The sequence below is a fragment of the Platichthys flesus genome, chromosome 15, assembly GCF_949316205.1.
Source record: "Platichthys flesus chromosome 15, fPlaFle2.1, whole genome shotgun sequence".
In the NCBI taxonomy this organism is placed as follows: Eukaryota; Metazoa; Chordata; class Actinopteri; order Pleuronectiformes; family Pleuronectidae; genus Platichthys; species Platichthys flesus.
In genome coordinates this window covers 346,496-364,978 of record NC_084959.1, presented here as the reverse complement: position 1 = coordinate 364,978, position 18,483 = coordinate 346,496, and the positions used below count along the sequence as shown (strand labels likewise).

The 18,483-nt window shown below is 46.2% G+C and overlaps 2 protein-coding genes and 1 pseudogene across 2 annotated transcripts; all 3 read right to left on the bottom strand.

Annotated features, from left to right (window-relative positions):
- Positions 1–208: 208 nt before the first annotated feature.
- On the bottom strand, positions 209–1,171 carry LOC133969696 (olfactory receptor 8G17-like). Its single transcript, XM_062406333.1, has one exon. The coding sequence runs from the start codon at positions 1,169–1,171 to the stop codon at positions 209–211; it is 963 nt and encodes a 320-aa protein (XP_062262317.1).
- A 6,304-nt stretch (positions 1,172–7,475) lies between these two features.
- On the bottom strand, positions 7,476–8,875 carry LOC133969803 (olfactory receptor 8G17-like; annotated as a pseudogene).
- Positions 8,876–11,352: 2,477 nt separating this feature from the next.
- On the bottom strand, positions 11,353–13,903 carry LOC133969802 (olfactory receptor 8G17-like). The gene is made up of 2 exons (XM_062406501.1): positions 12,971–13,903; positions 11,353–11,472 (listed from the first exon to the last, which is right to left on the bottom strand). Exons 1-2 carry the CDS (start codon positions 13,901–13,903, stop codon positions 11,353–11,355), a joined length of 1,053 nt encoding a protein of 350 aa, XP_062262485.1.
- Between the last annotated feature and the right edge of the window lie 4,580 nt (positions 13,904–18,483).

Below are 18,483 nucleotides of genomic sequence, written 5' to 3'. Positions count from 1 at the left end.
CATGGAAAACAAAGTTTGTTAGGAACATTTATTACCTTTGTAATTAGAATTATATTGTGGAAGATATAGAGACCTTGTTATGTCACCACTAAGCTATGTTGTACAGTAAAACAGTCATAACTCAATTAATTACATATATATATATATATAATCGTGTGTTTGTCAATACCTAATACATTAAACATGGAAATGTTTTCTCTCATTTTTGTCAAATTTTCTTGTGCTCAAACAATTTTGACAAGAATCTTCGTATCTCTCTGGACTGGACTCCGTAGATGACGGGGTTCAAGCTGCCGGGGATCACGTGGAACAGAATGCTGGCGAGTTTCCTGTAGTCGGAGTACCGAGGGAAGCGATGCAGAATAATAAAAGACATTCCACTAAAGATCATGATCATATACACCATCAGGTGAGTGCTGCAGGTCTTCAGGGCCTTACTGTTCAGAGACTGGTTTTTACTGGTCACACACACGACTGTGATCTTAGCGTAGGTGAGAACTATGCTGCCGATAGAAGCTGAGAACAGGACCACGGTGAAGGTGAGGCCGTAGATGTTATTAATAAACACACTCTCACAGGAGAGTTTGAACAACGAGGCGTTGTCACAGAACGGGTTCGTGATCAGAGTCCTGCATCGGTTCAGTCTTATGGTCAAACCCAGCAGAATCCCCACCAGAACAAAGGCCACGCCCCAGGCAGACACGGTCAGCTTGACCACCATGTTGCTGGTCATGATGGCGGCGTAACGCAGAGGATTACAGATGGCCACGTATCTGTCAAAGGCCATGATCATCAGTATGGTGTGACAGGTGGTGCCGTAGATGTGCGTGGTGAACGCCTGCAGCACACACTCGTAGTAGCTGATGAAGCGCTCGGAGGGCGGACGCAGGATGTCTGACAGCAGCCGGGGAACCATGATGGAGTTTCCAAGTATATCATTAAATGGAAGGTTGCAAAACAGGAGGTACATCGGCTGGTGAAGGTTCTTATCTATGAAAATCAGCACCAGGATGCTTACGTTAGCTACCAGTATAAACAGATAGGAGCAAAAGAAAAAGAGAAAGACTGGGTAGATCGATTCATTGGAGACATTCAACCCCTCCAACCGGAGTATGAGGCTGTTGTAGGTGGAGTTCTCCATCAACCTGAAACAATAAAGCAATGTTCTCATCGTCACTTTAGAAAAAAGTCTAATCCTATCACATTATTTTTATAGGACATTGAAAAGCAACAAAGCAGAGCTAAAGTACTTTGTAAGCAGATTTACTTCTCGTTTCTTTTGCAGCTTGTATCTGAAGTTTTAGCTTCAGAACAAATCACAGTGAACAATGAAAGCTGAGATGATATTAGTATCGTATTTCCTCTCTATGAAGAATAACAGTAAATACATAATAATAATAAAAGGGTAAAGGATATAAAGATTTAAAGTACTAGATACATACTTCGGAGTCTGATGTCAGTGTGCCTTCTTTGGTGTCGGCCCCTGCTGATCACAGCCACCTGCACTTTAACCTGTCTTATATTGATGTGATCCCTACTTAAGGGAATTCAACTATCAACACCTGCAGCAGCTTTCCTGCCAGCTCCCTAGTAAAGCTCCCTGTGAGAATACTGCAAGGTTCTGACTGGACAACTCAGTGTGAGCGAGCTGGAGATTTAGGACAAAAAGAATTCAAGTGTCTCAGTGGAGAAGGTGCAGAACATGAGATACAGGCTGGTGAAGGTTCTTATCAATGACAATTAGAATGGAAATCCCAATATTCATCACCATCATCAATCAATCAATCAAATTTTTTTTGTATAGCCCATATTCACAAATTACAATTCATCTCATAGGGCTTTAACAGGGTGAGACATCCTCTGTCCTTAACCCTCAGCAAGAGTAAGGAAAAACTACTAAAAACCAAAGGTACAAATACATAGAAACCTCAGAGACACATGTGAGGACCCGTCTCCCAGGACGGACACAAGTCAATAGATGCCACGTGTAGGAAACATCATCAATAATCAAAGTCTCTAGCAGCATTTGATGAGGGTAGACATCCCGAAGGACAACCCCAACATGACATGCCAAGCAGTCCCGCTGCAAGCACAGTCCATGCTCAGCAACCATCCAGACCACGATCCACCATCCAGACCAGACGCCACTCCAGTCCTCAGTCACCGTCCACCGCCGCCCACCAGGACCCATCACGAGCCACCACCATCATAACAATGTAGGAAATTAAGAACGAGAAGAAGACAATGTACGAAGAATCCCTTGTGACTTGTGAAGCTGTTAAAGACGTAATTTTCCATCAACCTGGAATAATAAAAAGAACAGGTTAGACTGGCTATATAACAATGATAAGTTCCATAAGGTTAATTTAATAAAGTTTAACATCTTTACATATAAGTGCTAAACTACTTCCTTCTTTGTGACGTAGGTTGATCAGTCTTTAGTCATTTCTACAAGTAGAAAATTTGCTACTCGTTTATGGATACATTTTTACATGAGTTATTTAGTTTTATATAATGTTTGCATTACCTGAGGTGGCCTCTCTTCACAGCTTTTTGATATATCATCATCAATAATTTGAGCTGGATCTGTTGAAACTAATATGAGCACATTAAATGGGTTAACACCCTGTCCATGTGTTGGTTGTAGAGTGTGTTTGTTTGTGGGTCAAAGTTGAACATGGTGCGGATCTGGATCAGAGGGAGGATCCAGGACTTTGACGATGCAAGATTGTTTTGTTATCATTCTCACTGATTTCCTAGGGAATGTTTCACGGATCCTGAATAAAAGAGAACAGACATGTAAGGGGACGGATCATCTCCAAGTGTAGAGCTGGGGGTATAGGCGTAGTTAGGGCTTCGGTCTAGGCGTAGGTAGAGCTGTGCTATAGCCATGGTTAGTCCTGCGGTATAGGCGTAGACAGGGCTTGGCAATTAAACAATATGATATAAAAGGAAAAGAGGATCTGAGTGAGTGCAATGGTCTCATCTCATCTCATTTTCGTCCGCTTATCCGGGGTCGGGTCGCGGGGGGAGCAGCTCAAGCAGGGGGCCCCAGACTTCCCTTTCCCGGGCCACATTGACCAACTCTGACGGGGGGATCCCGAGGCGTTCCCAGGCCAGTGTTGAGATATAATCTCTCCACCTAGTCCTGGGTCTTCCCCGAGGTCTCCTCCCCACTGGACGTGCCTGAAACACCTCCCAAGGAAGGCGCCCAGTAGGCATCCTTACCAGATGCCCGAACCACCTCAGCTGACTCCTTTCTAAGTAAAGGAGCAGCGGCTCTAATCCGAGTTCCTCACGGATGGCTGAGCAGTGACGAGATCCTCAGACCATCGAACTGCAACCCCTCCCCACCACGACTACGCCTCGATATCCTGTCCTTGTATATCACAAACAGGATTGGTGACAAGGCGCAGCCCTGGCGGAGACCAGCATCCACTGACAACGAAACTGACTGGCTGCCGAGGACGCGAACACAGCTCTCGCTTTGGGAGTACAGGGATTGGATGGCCCTGAGGATAGACCCCCTTTCCCCATACTCCGCAGCACCTCCCACAGTTTCTCCCGGGGGACCCGGTCATACGCCTTCTCCAGATCCACAAAACACATGTAGACCGGATGGGCATACTCCCAGGCCCCCTCCAGGATCCTTGCGAGAGTGAAGAGCTGGTCCGTAGTTCCACGTCCGGGGCGAAAACCGCATTGTTCCTCTTCAATCTGAGGTTCGACGATCGGCCGAACCCTCCTTTCCAGCACCTTGGAGTAGACTTTACCAGGGAGGCTGAGAAGTGTGATGCCCCGGTAATTGGCACACATTCTCTGGTCCCCCTTTTTGAACAGGGGAACCACCACCCCGGTTTGCCACTCCTTTGGCACTGTACCCGACTCCCACGCGATGTTGAATAGGCGTGTCAACCATGACAGCCCCTCAACACCCAGAGCCTTTAGCATTTCTGGCTGGATCTCATCAATCCCTGGGGCCTTGCCACTGCGGAGATGTTTGACTACCTCAGTGACCTCCACCAGGGAAATTGACGATGAAACACCATCAACCTCGAGCTCTTCCTCCAACATAGAGGGCGTGTTATTCGGATTCAGGAGTTCCTCAAAGTGTTCCTTCCAATGTCCGACAACCTCCTCAGTTGAGGTCAACAGAGTCCCATCCTTACTGTACACAGCTTGGATGGTTCCCCATTTCCCCCTCCTGAGGTGCCGGATAGTCTTCCAGAAACACTTTGGTGCCGACCGAAAGTCCTTCTCCATGGCCTCTCCGAACTTCTCCCACACCCGCTGCTTAGCCTACTGACAGCTGCAGCCCTTCGGGCCTGTCGGTACCCTGCAACTGAGTCCGGAGTCCTCCAGGATATCATATCCCGGAAGGCCTCCTTCTTCAATCGGACGGCTTCCCTGACCACCGGTGTCCACCACGGTGTCTGAGGGTTACCGCCCCTTGAGGAGCCTAAGACCCTGAGGCCACAGCTAGCCACCGCAGCTTCAGCAATGGAGGCTTTGAACAACGCCCACTCCGGCTCAATGCCCCCAACCTCCACAGGAATGCCAGAAAAACTCCGCCGGAGGTGTGAGTTGAAGATACCTAGGACGGGGGCCTCCTCCAGACGTTCCCAGTTCACCCGCACTACTCGTTTGGGCTTACCAGGTCTATCCGGAAATTTCCCCCATTCCCTGATCCAAGTCACAACCAGATGGTGGTCGGTTGACAGTTCCGCCCCTCTCTTTAACCGAGTGTCCAAAACATGTGGCCTCAGATCAGATGACACGATCACAAAATCGATCATTGATCGTCGGCCTAGGGTACTCTGGTACCAGGTACACTTATGAGCACCCTTATGTTCGAACATGGTGTTCGTTATGGATAATCCATGACTAGCACAGAAGTCCAATAACAAACGACCGCTCGGGTTTAGATCAGGGAGGCCGTTCCTCCCCACCAAGCCTCTCCAGGTGTCTCCATCGTTGCCCACGTGGGTGTTGAAGTCACCCATCAGAACTACGGAGTCCCCTACTGGAGCCCCATACAGGACTCCATTCAGGGTCTCCAAGAAGGCTGAGTACTCTGAACTGCTGTTTGGTGCATACGCACAAACAACAGTCAGAGTTTTCCCCCCTACAACCCTTAGGCGCAGGGAGGCGACCCTCTCGTCTACCGGGGTAAACTCCAACACCGCGGCGCTCAGCCGGGGATTTATGAGTATCCCCACACCCGCCCGGCGCCTCACGCCCTCTGCAACTCCGGAAAAGAATAGAGTCCAACTCTTATCCAGGAGTATGGTACCAGAGCTGAGACTGTGCGTGGAGGTAAGCCCCACCAGATCTAACTGATAGCGCTCCACCTCCCTCACAAGCTCCGGTTCCTTTCCCCACAGCGAGGTGACGTTCCACGTCCCCAGAGCCAGCTTCTGCCGCCCGGGTCTGGTCCGTCGAGACCCCTGACCTTCGCTGCCACCCATGTGGCTGCACACCCGACCCCAACGGGTCTTCCCACAGGTGGTGGGCCCATGAGATGAAGAGAGGGGGGGTGCCACGTAGTTTGTTCGGGCTATGCCCGACCGGGCTCCGTGGCAAACCCGGCCACCAGGCGCTCGACATCGAGCCCTCCGTCTGGGCCTAGCTCCAGACGGGGGCCCCGGGCTTCCTCCGGGCCGGGTCCCATCTCCTCTTTTTTCAGGCCACCAACTGGAGCTGCTGCGATCAGGTGACGAGTGAATACACAGTATTACAGTCACGTTATAGAATATTTTTGTAACATCTCTTTTCGGTGCTGCACTTTGTAAAAGGTCCCTGCACACTCGCCTCTCAGCCTGTCCATAGAGACAATGTTCTGTGCCCAGCTAGGAGGACGCCTCATATTGATGAGCAGCCTGTTGTCCACATCACTACGGTGGGAAAGAGGTGGCGTTTGTGTCTTAAAGGGGACACATTGTGCCCATTTTATTACAGGTGATATGGCTCCTTGGGGTCTTAATGAAATGTCTGTAACATATTTTGGTCAAAATACCACAAGGATCATTTAAAACAGCACCTTTTTACCCTGTCTAAAACAGCCCTCCTCAGATTGCCCCCCCCCCCCCCCCAACAAACACACACAGACAAAGGGATTGTCGGGGGGCTACAGCTCTGGAGGCTAACACTGCTGCACTTAAAACCCCGGGTATGAGATTATTTTACGGAGGCGACAACGAGCTGCTGTTGACCGGCAGCGGTTCGTGCAGCTCAGGGTGCGTGGGGGCAGATCTGTACGGGCCACAAAAGTTATGAGGTGCAGCTCTCTCCCCCCCTCCTCCTCCTCCTCCTCTGCTTCGCCGGAGAGGTTGTCCGCTGAGCGAGCACACAAGCACGTGTACAATGGGTTCCTGGAACATGTTCCGGTGCTATTTTCTAATAAAGCTCCACAAAATGGGACCTCCCCCCCACCTCCAGGTCCGATGCTTCCCGGGTGGGGTGCCACATATCCCTGCAATACTGCTGCAAATATGTGCACAAGCAACCATTCCAGAAAGTGCTGCAACTTTAAACACAAACTAGCAGCAAGGTAGCGTTAGCTCCCTGCTGCTACCCGTAAGGCATCTAAGTGGCCGCAGCGGCAGAGACACGGTCCTCTCACCGACAGCAACACCGACATGCCCGATCTCCACCTCCGGGGGGGGGGGGGGGGGGCTATGCCATGTAGACAGACTGTGACGTCAATTCGGGTCGTAATCCCATTTGACGCACTCTAGTGTATCGTTTCTGACATACAGGAACCACAACAAATCGCAGGAGCCTCACATCCAGCTCCTTCCAGCTCACCACTGAGCAGTGATGGCTGAATTGTGTTGAATTCACTGGAGAAGTCAAATATGTCGAGCTATTGTGATAGAATGTCGTATCCTGTGCCAAAGACAAAAGGTCACGGGACAGCACTCTCTTTAGATTAGCTCCACGATAGAGCTTGCTATTAGATTATTATTGATACTGTCACGACTTGAGGAAAGGAGATGGACCCAGTAGCAGAGGTATATAACAAAAGGTGTATTTAATACAAAAAGAGACTTTAACTTAACAAAACGCAAAACAAACACTAAAGGAATTGAAACACTGAAAAGACATGAACTAGAACAAGAAGACAAAAACACAAGGAAGCTTACTAGACTCAGGAAAAACAGCAACATGGAACAAGGCTTGAATAACAGACAACCCGACAGAGGACAAGGGGAAAGACAGAGGCTTAAATACACACAGGGAAGGCAGGGGTAATTGGCCACAGGTGCAACACATGAGGAGTTAGAAACACAATCACCAAGACAGGAAGTGAAGACAGAAACCACCCACAAGGAACAGAGACTACAAAATAAAACAGGAAACAGAAAACACAGAGACAGAAATACACAAACTAAACTGAAAGAACCTGACAGATACTTCCGGTTTTATACACACACCCCTCTGGAATACTGCTGCTTTGTCTCTACTCTAAACCATCACAGCAGCTGGACAAACCACCAACATCTGAGAACACTGTGTTAGAGCCATTGACTCGACCATTAGAGAAATATGATCAAATGAAACACAGACAAAAGAAGAAACACAAACTGCTGCAGTTAGAAGTTCGTTCCTTAATTGCTTCAATGTTAATTACACAACAAAGTGTTGAACTGAACACACATCAATGATAATCATTACATAAATTATCATTGAGTCACACAGGAGTTATTATTCTTTATTCTTCATATTCACCTTGTTCCAATTCAATAAATGTCAGTGAATATCAGAATCATTTGCAAACTAGAGTTTTCTGCTGAAAACATTTATTTACATATTGACAATACTTGAAAATATTATACAAAAGCAGAATGTTTCATTCAGAATTTATCAATTTATTCACTTCTTTTGAAACTTTGTTTTATTTTTTACATGACGCCAAACATTTTCTTCTGCGAAACATTTCAAATAGAAACGTTCGTATCTCTTTGGACTGGACACCATAAATAATGGGGTTGAGGCTTCCAGGAACAAGGACAAAAAGAATGGCGGACAGCTTCCTGTAGTCGGAGTACTGAGGGAAGCGATGCAGAATAACAACAATAAATCAGCTACACAGCATGATCAGGTACGACATCAGGTGAGTGCTGCAGGTCCTTAGGGCCTTACTGTTCAGAGACTGATTTTTACTGGTCACACACACGACTGTGATCTTAGCGTAGGTGAGAACTATGCTGCCGATAGAAGCTGAGAGCAGGACCACGGTGAAGGTGAGGCCGTAGAGGTTATTAATAAACACACTCTCACAGGAGAGTTTGAACAGCGAGGCGTTGTCACAGAGCGGGTTCATGATCAGAGTCCTGCATCGGTTCAGTCTTATGGTCAAACCCAGCAGAATCCCCACCAGAACAAAGGCCACGCCCCAGGCAGACACGGTCAGCTTGACCACCATGTTGCTGGTCATGATGGCAGCGTAATGCAGAGGATTACAGATGGCCACGTATCTGTCAAAGGCCATGATCATGAGCACGGTGTGAGAGGTGGTGGCGATCATGTGCGTGGTGAACGCCTGCAGCACACACTCGTAGTAGCTGGTGAGGCGCTCGGAGGGCGGACGCAGGATGTCCGACAGCAGCCGGGGCATAATATTAGTGCTTCCGATGATGTCACTCACTGACAGGCTACACAACAGGAGATACATGGGCTGGTGAAGGTTCTTATCTATGACAATTAGAATGGAAATCCCAATATTCATAACCATTATAACAATATAGGAAGTTAAGTACAAGAAAAAGACAGGGTACATGGTTTCCTTTGTGATTTGTAACCCCTCCATCTGGAGAGTGAAGCTGTTGTAGGTGTAGTTTTCCATCAACCTGGAGTAAAGCTTGACCTGCTCTGGGACTTCATCAGTCCCTACTCATCTGCACAAGCAGTAAGAGCTCCTCCTGTTTTATACACACATTTATATCATTGGGGAATCACGGAGCATTACATAATGTATGATGTAATATTAAAGGACTTACTCAGCATAATAACTTACACAGCACTTTCAGAACAGTTGTTATAGATTGTTTCACAAAGAACGGTGGAAGCAACTTAAAGCAGGAGGCAATGTCCATATAATGTCCATGAAGCATACTGCGAAGATGCTTTTTTACGCAACAAAGATGTCTGTGACACACATACTGAAAATAGTGATGCTATTAATCAGAGTCAGAATCAGAATCAGAATGTACTTATTGCCAAGTAGGTTTACACCTACCTGGAATTTGCTCTGGTTGTTGGTGCATACAATGAAGGTGGGCAGTTGTGGAAAGGTGCAGGCCTTTGCTGTGTTCAGTTGATGGGCTGGAGGGTGGTGTCAGGGGGTTTGGTGTCAGGACTGTCCCATTGTCTTTTAAAGCCACATTAAAACTCATTCAAGTCGTTGGCCAGGCGTGAGTCGTTAGTGGAGTGAGGGGCTCTGGGCTTGCAGTTTGTAATCTGCCTAGAGGCTGAAGTTATGCTATTATATGCTATTTCTCCGACTCCGTTACGGACGGACGGACAGATGGATCGGATGGACTCTTTTTCATTTATGGTTCTCCGAAAGCTGTGGGTGCTGAAAACAATTCACTGCCAGAACAGCAGGAGGCGCAACGGAAGACGAGCTTAGAGAAGCCTACCTCATGACGTCTTTGTAAGTAGAAGTCGTTGATTGTTTATTTACCTCCTTCCGGCTTTCCTCATACACAGTGAACTATGGCAACTAACAGACACAGGCTGTTAATGGAACTGGAGCTGCTTGACATGGAAGAGGACTTGCTTGGCACGAGCTGCAAGAATCGTAGTTGACTCTGAACACGCGTAGAAACGATCGTTTTAGCTGAAATAAAGTGACACCCAGTGGGTCAAAATGCTTAACTTTTCTTAGCGCAGCGGTACCCCGGTCTTGTTTCCAAACTGTGTTGTTAATACCACGGCTTGAAGCTACACGGAGGCAGCTAGCTTCCCCCCCAGCTTCCAAAACAGTCAGCAGGGACTCCCGATACTAACTACTACCAAGTGTTTGCTTGTAACCTGACGTATTGGAGAAACAGTGTCATGATAGCCGTGGAATTAAAGTCGTGACAGCGGGTTTTTGCACAGATACTGTCATTGCAAGAGTTATATGAGAAGAGCCGAACTTGGTTTGGTTCAATCAAGTATTTATTAAGAAGAAATGAAAAGGTTTGAAAAGCAAAGCAATGGGCATCACACTACCACACTACCCATGTACTCTAGCACCCCCGGGGAAGTCTTGAGTCGCATCAAAACGCATCAAACAGCCGGCGTCTGTAATCACAAATAACAATAGGTAGAACAGGATTGGTCAAAAAGGAGGGGAAGTCTTCCTTGGTTCTTCCTCGATAGTGCATAGGTGTAGTCCACCCTTTTGGCACTGGAATCCAGGAACTGACAAGGAGCACTCCCAGTCGCGCTCCTCCTCTGATAGTTGCTAGGCAAAATGTTCACTTCTTGAAAGGCCTTGACACAGCTGATGCCATGTGGGCCAGTGGTTGTCCATTGTGTTCCTGCTTTATCAGCTATATGTTCTGTTTGTGTAACAACGAAACCAAAACAAAGTCCCTCAGTCTGTCCCCCAGATGGGACAGCTCCTTGAACTCTGTCTGATGCTTTAATATCAAAAGTTAGAAATGAGAACAAGTAAAAGATTCATGATTAACACCAAGCAGCAACAGTTATTAAAAGTAATTTGTGTGAAGGCCATATATCTGACCCAAACTGCTCATGCCCCCCCTCCTGCTTTATTGTTGAGAGTTTCAGTTCTATAAACATCTTCACACAGACCTACACAGACCAGCTAGAATTTAAAATCCCAACATCACCACCGCAGTTAGCATGGTGGATAGCACGCTAGGGTCGTTATGACAGGGCGTTATAACCGTATGTGACCGTACACACATGCCGTCAGGACTCTAACCAGCCACCGTCAGCCAGAAACCTCCACCTTTCGTTTTGTCGGAGAGCTCCGTGTTGCGGTCCGCTACAATGGGATTACAACCAGAATTGACGTCACAGTCTGTCTACATGGCATAGCCCCCCGGGGTGAGAGGCGGCGATCTGGCCGAGAAGCAGAGCCTGCGGTCGGGTCAAGTCACGAACCAAAGCCCCCTCCTCAGCTCGGACTCCATGTCAGTGGCTCGCTTCTGGTGGACCTGTCGGTGTTTGTTTATGGTTAGCAGCAGCCACCTGACTGATCTCCCCACGGACAGGGGAGCGTTGACAGTGCGTGTCTCGTGTCGCAGTGATTGTCTTACACTAGAAAAGCTGTTGTTTTGTTTCGGTAATGGACGGTGACCTGTAAGCTAGGTGGCGTTAGCCTCATAGCAATCAGTGCCCGGCTTGCCAGCCGGCGGCAGCGGCAGCCGGCTGCTCGGTGACGGGTTGGTCCCCGGCTGTACCCGGGCGGCTAACTGCGAGGCTGGCGGTGCTCCCGCTGACTTCACACACCTGAGAGCCGGACACGTCTCACCGGCTCAGGGTTCCTCACGTCTGCAGGGTATGTCTCATTTTCATCATTGATCATTATCATTATCCCCTGTGTGTGTCGAAAATCGAAAAATAGCACTGGAACGTGTTCCAGGACCCCCCCGGTCTCCGGCTGCATTGTATCCGTGCTTAGGCGCTCGCTCAGTGGACAGCCTCTCCTGTGATGCCCGGGCGGCAAAGCGGAGGAGGAGGAGGAGGGGGGGAGAGAGCTGCGCCTTATAACTTTTGTGGCCCGTACAGATTTGCTCCACGCACCCTGAGCTGCACGAACCAGTGCCGGTCACCAGCAGCTCGTTGCCGCCTCCGTCGCTCGCTTTAAAATAAACTCATACCCGGGGTTTTAAGTGCATTTCGCCGCAAAAGTTGCAACAGTGTTAGCCTCCAGAGCTGTAGCCACTCCACGATCTGTGTGTGTGTGCGTGTGTGTTTGTGCTCAGAATATATGCCCTGTATGAATAAATATACACATACAATTATATAGTGTATACACATATCTAATGCATGCATTTAAATAATGTACATCTTTATCAGAAGATGTAGTAGTTAGAAAATGGTAGCTTCAAGGTAAAAATACAACAAACGGATACAGAAATATATTTGTGGCACTATCACCAATCTCTGCACCTTAGCACCGCACGTGCCCATAACTCTGTTTCTGTATATATTTTGTCCTATATTGTTGTTTTTATATTGTTGTTTTATGTTGAGTGAACCAACGAACGATACCAAAGGCAATTTTCTGTATTTGCAAACATACTTGGCAAATAAATGAATTTTGATTCTGATTCTGACAATCATTTGCAGACTAGAGTGTTTTGCTGTAAACATTTATTTACATATTCAATCAATACAATTGTATTTGTATAGCTCATATTCACAAATCACAGTTTGTGTCATAGGTCTTTAACATGGTGAGACGTCCTCTGTCCTTCACCCTCAACAAGAGTCAGGACAAACTACTAAAAACCTTTTAACAGGTACAAATACATAGAAACCTCAGAGACACATGTGAGGACCCGTCTCCCAGGACGGACACAAGTCAACAGAGGTCCAGTGAAGGAGACATCATCAGATTAAAGTTGTTAGCAGCATTGATGAGGGTAGACATCTTCAATACTATATGTCAAACAGTCCTGCTGCAATCAAAGTCTGTGGTCAGCAACCAGCAAGATCATGATCCACCATCCAGACCAGATCCACTATAGTCCACTGCCACCAGTTAGGATCCATCCTCAGCTGCCACCTTGGTCATGGTCCACCACCAGTATCTCACTCCAACACGAAAAAAAGGATCCGTCATTACCATTTTGATCAGCCGGCACAATATAGAATCCACCAAACTGGATCCACCATTGCGATCTCTAATACTTGAATATTTTACGCAAAAACAGAATTTTTCATTCAGAATTATCCGTTTATTCACTTCTTTTGAAACTTTGTTTTATTTTTTACATGATGCCAAACATTTTCTTCTGCAAAACATTTCAAATAGAAACGTTCGTATCTCTTTGGACTGGACACCATAAATAATGGGGTTGAGGCTTCCAGGAACGAGGACAAAAAGAATGGCCGAAAGTGTCCTGTAGTCGGAGTACTGAGGGAAGCGATGCAGAATGATGACAATAAATCCACTACACAGCATGATCAGGTACGACATCAGGTGAGTGCTGCAGGTCCTTAGGGCCTTACTGTTCAGAGACTGATTTTTACTGGTCACACACACGACTGTGATCTTAGCGTAGGTGAGAACTATGCTGCCGATAGAAGCTGAGAGAAGGACCACGGTGCATGTGAGCCCGAAAACATTGTTAATAAACACACTCTCACAGGAGAGTTTGAACAGCGAGGCGTTGTCACAGAACGGGTTCCTGATCAGAGTCCTGCATCGGTTCAGTCTTATGGTCAAACCCAGCAGAATCCCCACCAGAACAAAGGCCACGCCCCAGGCAGACACGGTCAGCTTGACCACCATGTTGCTGGTCATGATGGCGGCGTAACGCAGAGGATTACAGATGGCCACGTATCTGTCAAAGGCCATGATCATGAGCACGGTGTGAGAGGTGGTGCCGAAGAATTGAGTGGTGAACGCCTGCAGCACACACTCGTAGTAGCTGGTGAGGCGCTCGGAGGGCTGACGCAGGATGTCCGACAGCAGCCGGGGCATAATATTAGTGCTTCCGATAATGTCACTCACTGACAGGCTACACAACAGGAGATACATGGGCTGGTGAAGGTTCTTATCTATGACAATAAGAATGGAAATCCCAATATTCATAACCATTATAACAATATAGGAAGTTAAGTACAAGAAGAAGACAGGGTACATGGTTTCCTTTGTGATTTGTAACCCCTCCATCTGGAGAGTGAAGCTGTTGTAGGTGTAGTTTTCCATCAACCTGGAACGAAAATGAATATTATTATATCAGTTGAGTTAGTCTTAATACAATCGATACTTGAAATGTGTTAAATGACAATTTGTACTGGATAACGTCCAAAAGTTAATGTAGTGACAACAGAAATACAAATTACAAAACTACATTTAGACATTATGAAAACAAGTCCTAGTAAAGCTTGACCTGCTCTGGGACTTCATCAGTCCCTACTCATCTGCACAAGCAGTAAGAGGTCCTCCTGTTTTATACACACATTTATATCATTGGGGAATCACGGAGCATTACATAATGTATGATGTAATATTAAAGGACTTTCCTACGAGGCAAAGTCCAATTTACACTAAACTCCGCACACAGAATCTCATCATAAGAACAACAGAAATAACTTACACAGCACTTTCAGAACAGTTAGATTGTTTCACAAAGAACAAATGAAGAATACCAGCACAAAGCTCAAGTAGTTCAAAGTTGTACTTTACGATCAGCTCTAAAAAGCACAGGCAGCAAAACCCAAGTTAGACTCAACGTTCTGGTTGAAAAGGTTTTTAACAGTGACGACCACAAGCCCAGATGAGCCTGGTACACACTTGGGTCAATTTTACACCTGAGTCCCCTCTTCCCAGTATTGTGTGTCATTCGATAGAATGTTAATCTCCATTAAAGAAAGAATGGGAACGTGGATCTGTGTGTGACCTTTAACCCTCCATCTGGAGCCTGACTTTGTTGTTGGTGTAGTTTTGTGTCTGAAAACACAAAAAAGACAGGATCCTGTTAATGTGACATTCAGGTACCCTCAGAAATCTGGATACAATCCTCACTTTTCAGTTCATTAAGTTCCAAAAGGAAAAGTAGCAAACATTCACTTGTGCTCCAGCAGGTTCTGATTCCATTTTAGAGGTCAAAGGTCACATCCCCCTCATAGGCACATTTTGTATTTTTATATTTGGAAAATGAACCTTTATTTTATTTATTATTTTACTTATTGTTTATTTAGTGTCAACAACAAAATAATTTGCATTATAGTTACTTTCTTTGTCCATTTTTCAACGGTATGTCATATTGGTATAAATGTCATTCAGGTACAGTGTGCAACGCATAGAAAGAACAACAAACCTCAAATAGTCCTCACGTTTTTTAGGGGGGGGGGGGGGAGAGACAGACTGGCTGCTTTAAGAGAGAGAGACAGACTCAGAGATAGAGAGAGAGAGAGAGACTTGATCAGTAGGTGGCGCTGTCACTAACACTGCATACACACTCATTGATCTCTTCAGGTCAGGGCTCTGATCATGTGACAGAATTTTGGGGTCGATTGGTCAAACTTCATTTTCACACAGACCACTAGGTGGCGCTATCACTATCACTGCATACACATTAATATATTTGTTCACAAGGAATTCTTGGCTTCTGTTGGTTTTGAACTCAGAACCGGTTGATCACTGAGTCTGCAGCTCAACCCACTGATCCAATCAAATTGAAAGTTGTATATTTAAAACAGTCTTAAAGATCTGACTTTGTGGGGTTTGGACACACCACCCCTCTGAGTCCCTACCCATCTGCTTTACCCACTGCCCTAAGTGTAGTGTTAATCCTAAATCAGGCAACCGAGACTTCCGGGCTAAGCGATGTAGGGGAAGGTCACGCTGTGGGACATCTCCCGCATTTTCTCCAATTTATGTGCACTATTTCGACGTTTACCCCCATTTTCACATTGTTAATTAGTCAAAACGTTAATTCGCCTATTTTCTGAACCGAGTCAGCTGATATGTGATGCCGAGGAAGAAGCAACAGGTACAAGAAGCCTCCTCTCCAGCTCAGGTAGCAACAATGGCTAACGTGGAGGACTCGCTAACCCTCACTAGCCTCGTACAAGAACTTGACAAACACAGGGCAAGCTTGGCGGCAGAACTAAGAAAGGACCTGTCCGCGTAGCTGGAGACCTCCCTCATGCCTATACGGACGTTGCTTGAAACCATCAGTGCTGTACTGCACTCCCACAGCAAAAAGATAACGACCATTGAGCACACGCTGACCGACCACAGTGACGAGTTAACGGGGCTAACTACAAGAGTCGGCCGGCTGGAGAAAGCTAAGGAGGCGCTAGCATCCAAAACAGAGGACCTCGAGAATCGCTGCAGACGGCAAAACCTGAGAATCGATGGCTTGCCTGAGGGGCTGGAGGGAGGCTCACCGGTGGAATTCATGTCACGGCTTCTGCAGACAGTTACCGGAAAGAACATCTTCCCTGAACCACCAGAGCTGGACAGGGCTCACCGTACACTCGCCCCGAAGACCCCGGCGGGACAGCGTCCCCGAGCCATCCTGGTCAGATTCCTCCGGTATCAGGACAAGGAACGTGTGCTCCGCTGGGCAAGGTTGCAGAGGGATGACATCAAGTTCAACGGTAACAAGATCTAGTTTTTCCCCGACATGAGTACGAATCTGGCCAAGCAACGAGCGACATTCAGGGACATTAAAGCTAAGCTTTACGCTGCTGGAATCGCTTTTTCCTTGCGCTACCCGGCTCGTCTTTGCATCACTGTCAACGGCAGCAAACATCTCTTCGATACTCCAGCTGAGGCAGAAGGGTTCTATGAAACGGTTAAAGGGAGCTCTCGATCCAGTGGGGAAGGTTAACAGATGCCAGCTGAAAGGTTTGAATATACTATAGTTAAACAGATTGGGTGATAGCTGGCGCTGTGCTCACATAATTAATCTGCCTGACTCATGTTTTGCATTAAGTTAAAGGAGACTTCTGTGTTCAAGTACTCTGAAAATGTTTGAGTGAATTTGGGTAAATGTAGAGTGAAGTTTAACTTCACATGATGTTTTATTATAGTTTGCACGTGTCATGTATGGGTTCAATATTGGGAGCAAATTCCTGCTGCTTCTTATGTTAGATAAAGGGACACACTCTACTCCATTGTTGGAAGTGTAATTGTTTTGTAGACCTGCGGCTCGCTTCGATCGAAGGACGAGCATAGGCTTTGGAAACACCAGCAGACTGTTCTAATGCTGCTGAGCGTTTTTTGTTTTTCGTTTTGGGTTGGGAAATATGGGGGGGGCATGTTGGTCACACTCTTGGAATACAAATGTCGTGAATTACCACTGTTTTGAGTACAGCTGGCTTCAAATACTTCCTTCTATTTGGTTACATTTCTCTCAAGTGTCATTTGGCAGGCCTATATATGAGTGAAGAGACTACTTCTAATAACACAGATAAGCTTCAAGTTAAATTCATTTCATGAAATGTGAGAGGATTAAATGGCCCTGTTAAGAGAGCAAAAGTCTTTCAACATCTTAAACTCCTCAGTGCTGACATCGTCTTCCTCCAAATAACCCACCTCAAGATAAATGATCATATAAGGCTCCGACAACCATGGGTAGGACAGGTATTTCACTCAGTTTTTGACTCGAAGGCCAGAGGGGCAGCTATTTTAATTTAGAAAAAGATTCAGTTCATACCAGAAAGCATAGTACCGCCTCTAATGGACGCTTCATCATGGGCTCGGGCAGACTGTTTCACTTACCTGTTATATTAGTCGGTGTCTACGCTCCGAATTTTGATGACAGTCAGTTCATGGCCACACTTTTATCTTCCTAATATGGAAACGCATTATTTGATCTTAGGAGGAGACCTAAATTGTGTAATGAACACTCAGCTAGATCGCTCAAGCCCTAGAGTGACCAGTTTATCAAAAATGGCGACAACACTGCAATCTTTCATGGGGGATTATGGAAGCTGTGACCCCTGGAGATCCTTACATAAAGATACTAGAGTATATTCCTTTTATTCTCACGTGCACCACGTCTACTCAAGGATAGATTATTTTTTTATTGATAAAGTACTATTACCATCTGTACATGTTATTGAATACTCAGCGATAGTCATATCGGACCACTCCCGTGGACGTTTCCGTCCTGCTGCTGCCTTCCTATAGGCAGAAACTCAAGCATGACAGACCGGTGACTCGGACCATTCAGCGGCTGTGGAGATCCAAGAGAACCAGGAGGACCGCTTCCCCCCCCCCCCGTCATATTCAGGGAAGACGTGTGGAGATCTCCTCTTTGCCTTCTAGACCAGCTTCTCACAGAAATAAGGACAGAGATGTTTTGTATCACAAGGTCAAATAACAAGTTTGTAAGTTGCTGATTTGAAAAAACGAGCTAAACCAGTGAAACTGTGGAAATGATCCAAATGCAGTGACCCACATTTATCCAGCACTGCTCAAAAACACAAAATAACACCACAATACTTGAATGGATTTTCACTAGATTTAGTCGGGATATTTCGTGGATGTTTTTTTTAGGATTAACTTTTGGATGTGAAAAATATGTGTATTATTGTATGTTTTTTTTTGGAAATAATAGGGATATAGAAACCAAGTTAAATTGATCAGAACAAAATCCCCCAGTAAATATTACAAAAGATCAGTGACGTCAAGAAGTGGTCAGAATAATTTGAGAACAATGTGGTCGTGCATCTTTCAAACTTTTATTTAACAAAGTAAATTTGCATAATTTCCTTCTGCATCTCGAACTGTGTCTGTATCTTTGGAACAGATCCTCTTGTCACAAATCC

Excerpts from the sequence above, each read along its gene's own strand:
- LOC133969696 (XM_062406333.1), bottom strand. The coding sequence starts at position 1,171 with ATGAGAACATTGCTTTATTGTTTCAGGTTGATGGAGAACTCCACCTAC.
- LOC133969802 (XM_062406501.1), bottom strand. The coding sequence starts at position 13,903 with ATGGAAAACTACACCTACAACAGCTTCACTCTCCAGATGGAGGGGTTA. Across the intron at positions 11,473-12,970 it reads TTTGCAGAAGAAAATGTTTG|GTGTGTGAAGTCAGCGGGAG; the intron begins GCATCATGTAAA and ends TCCGGCTCTCAG.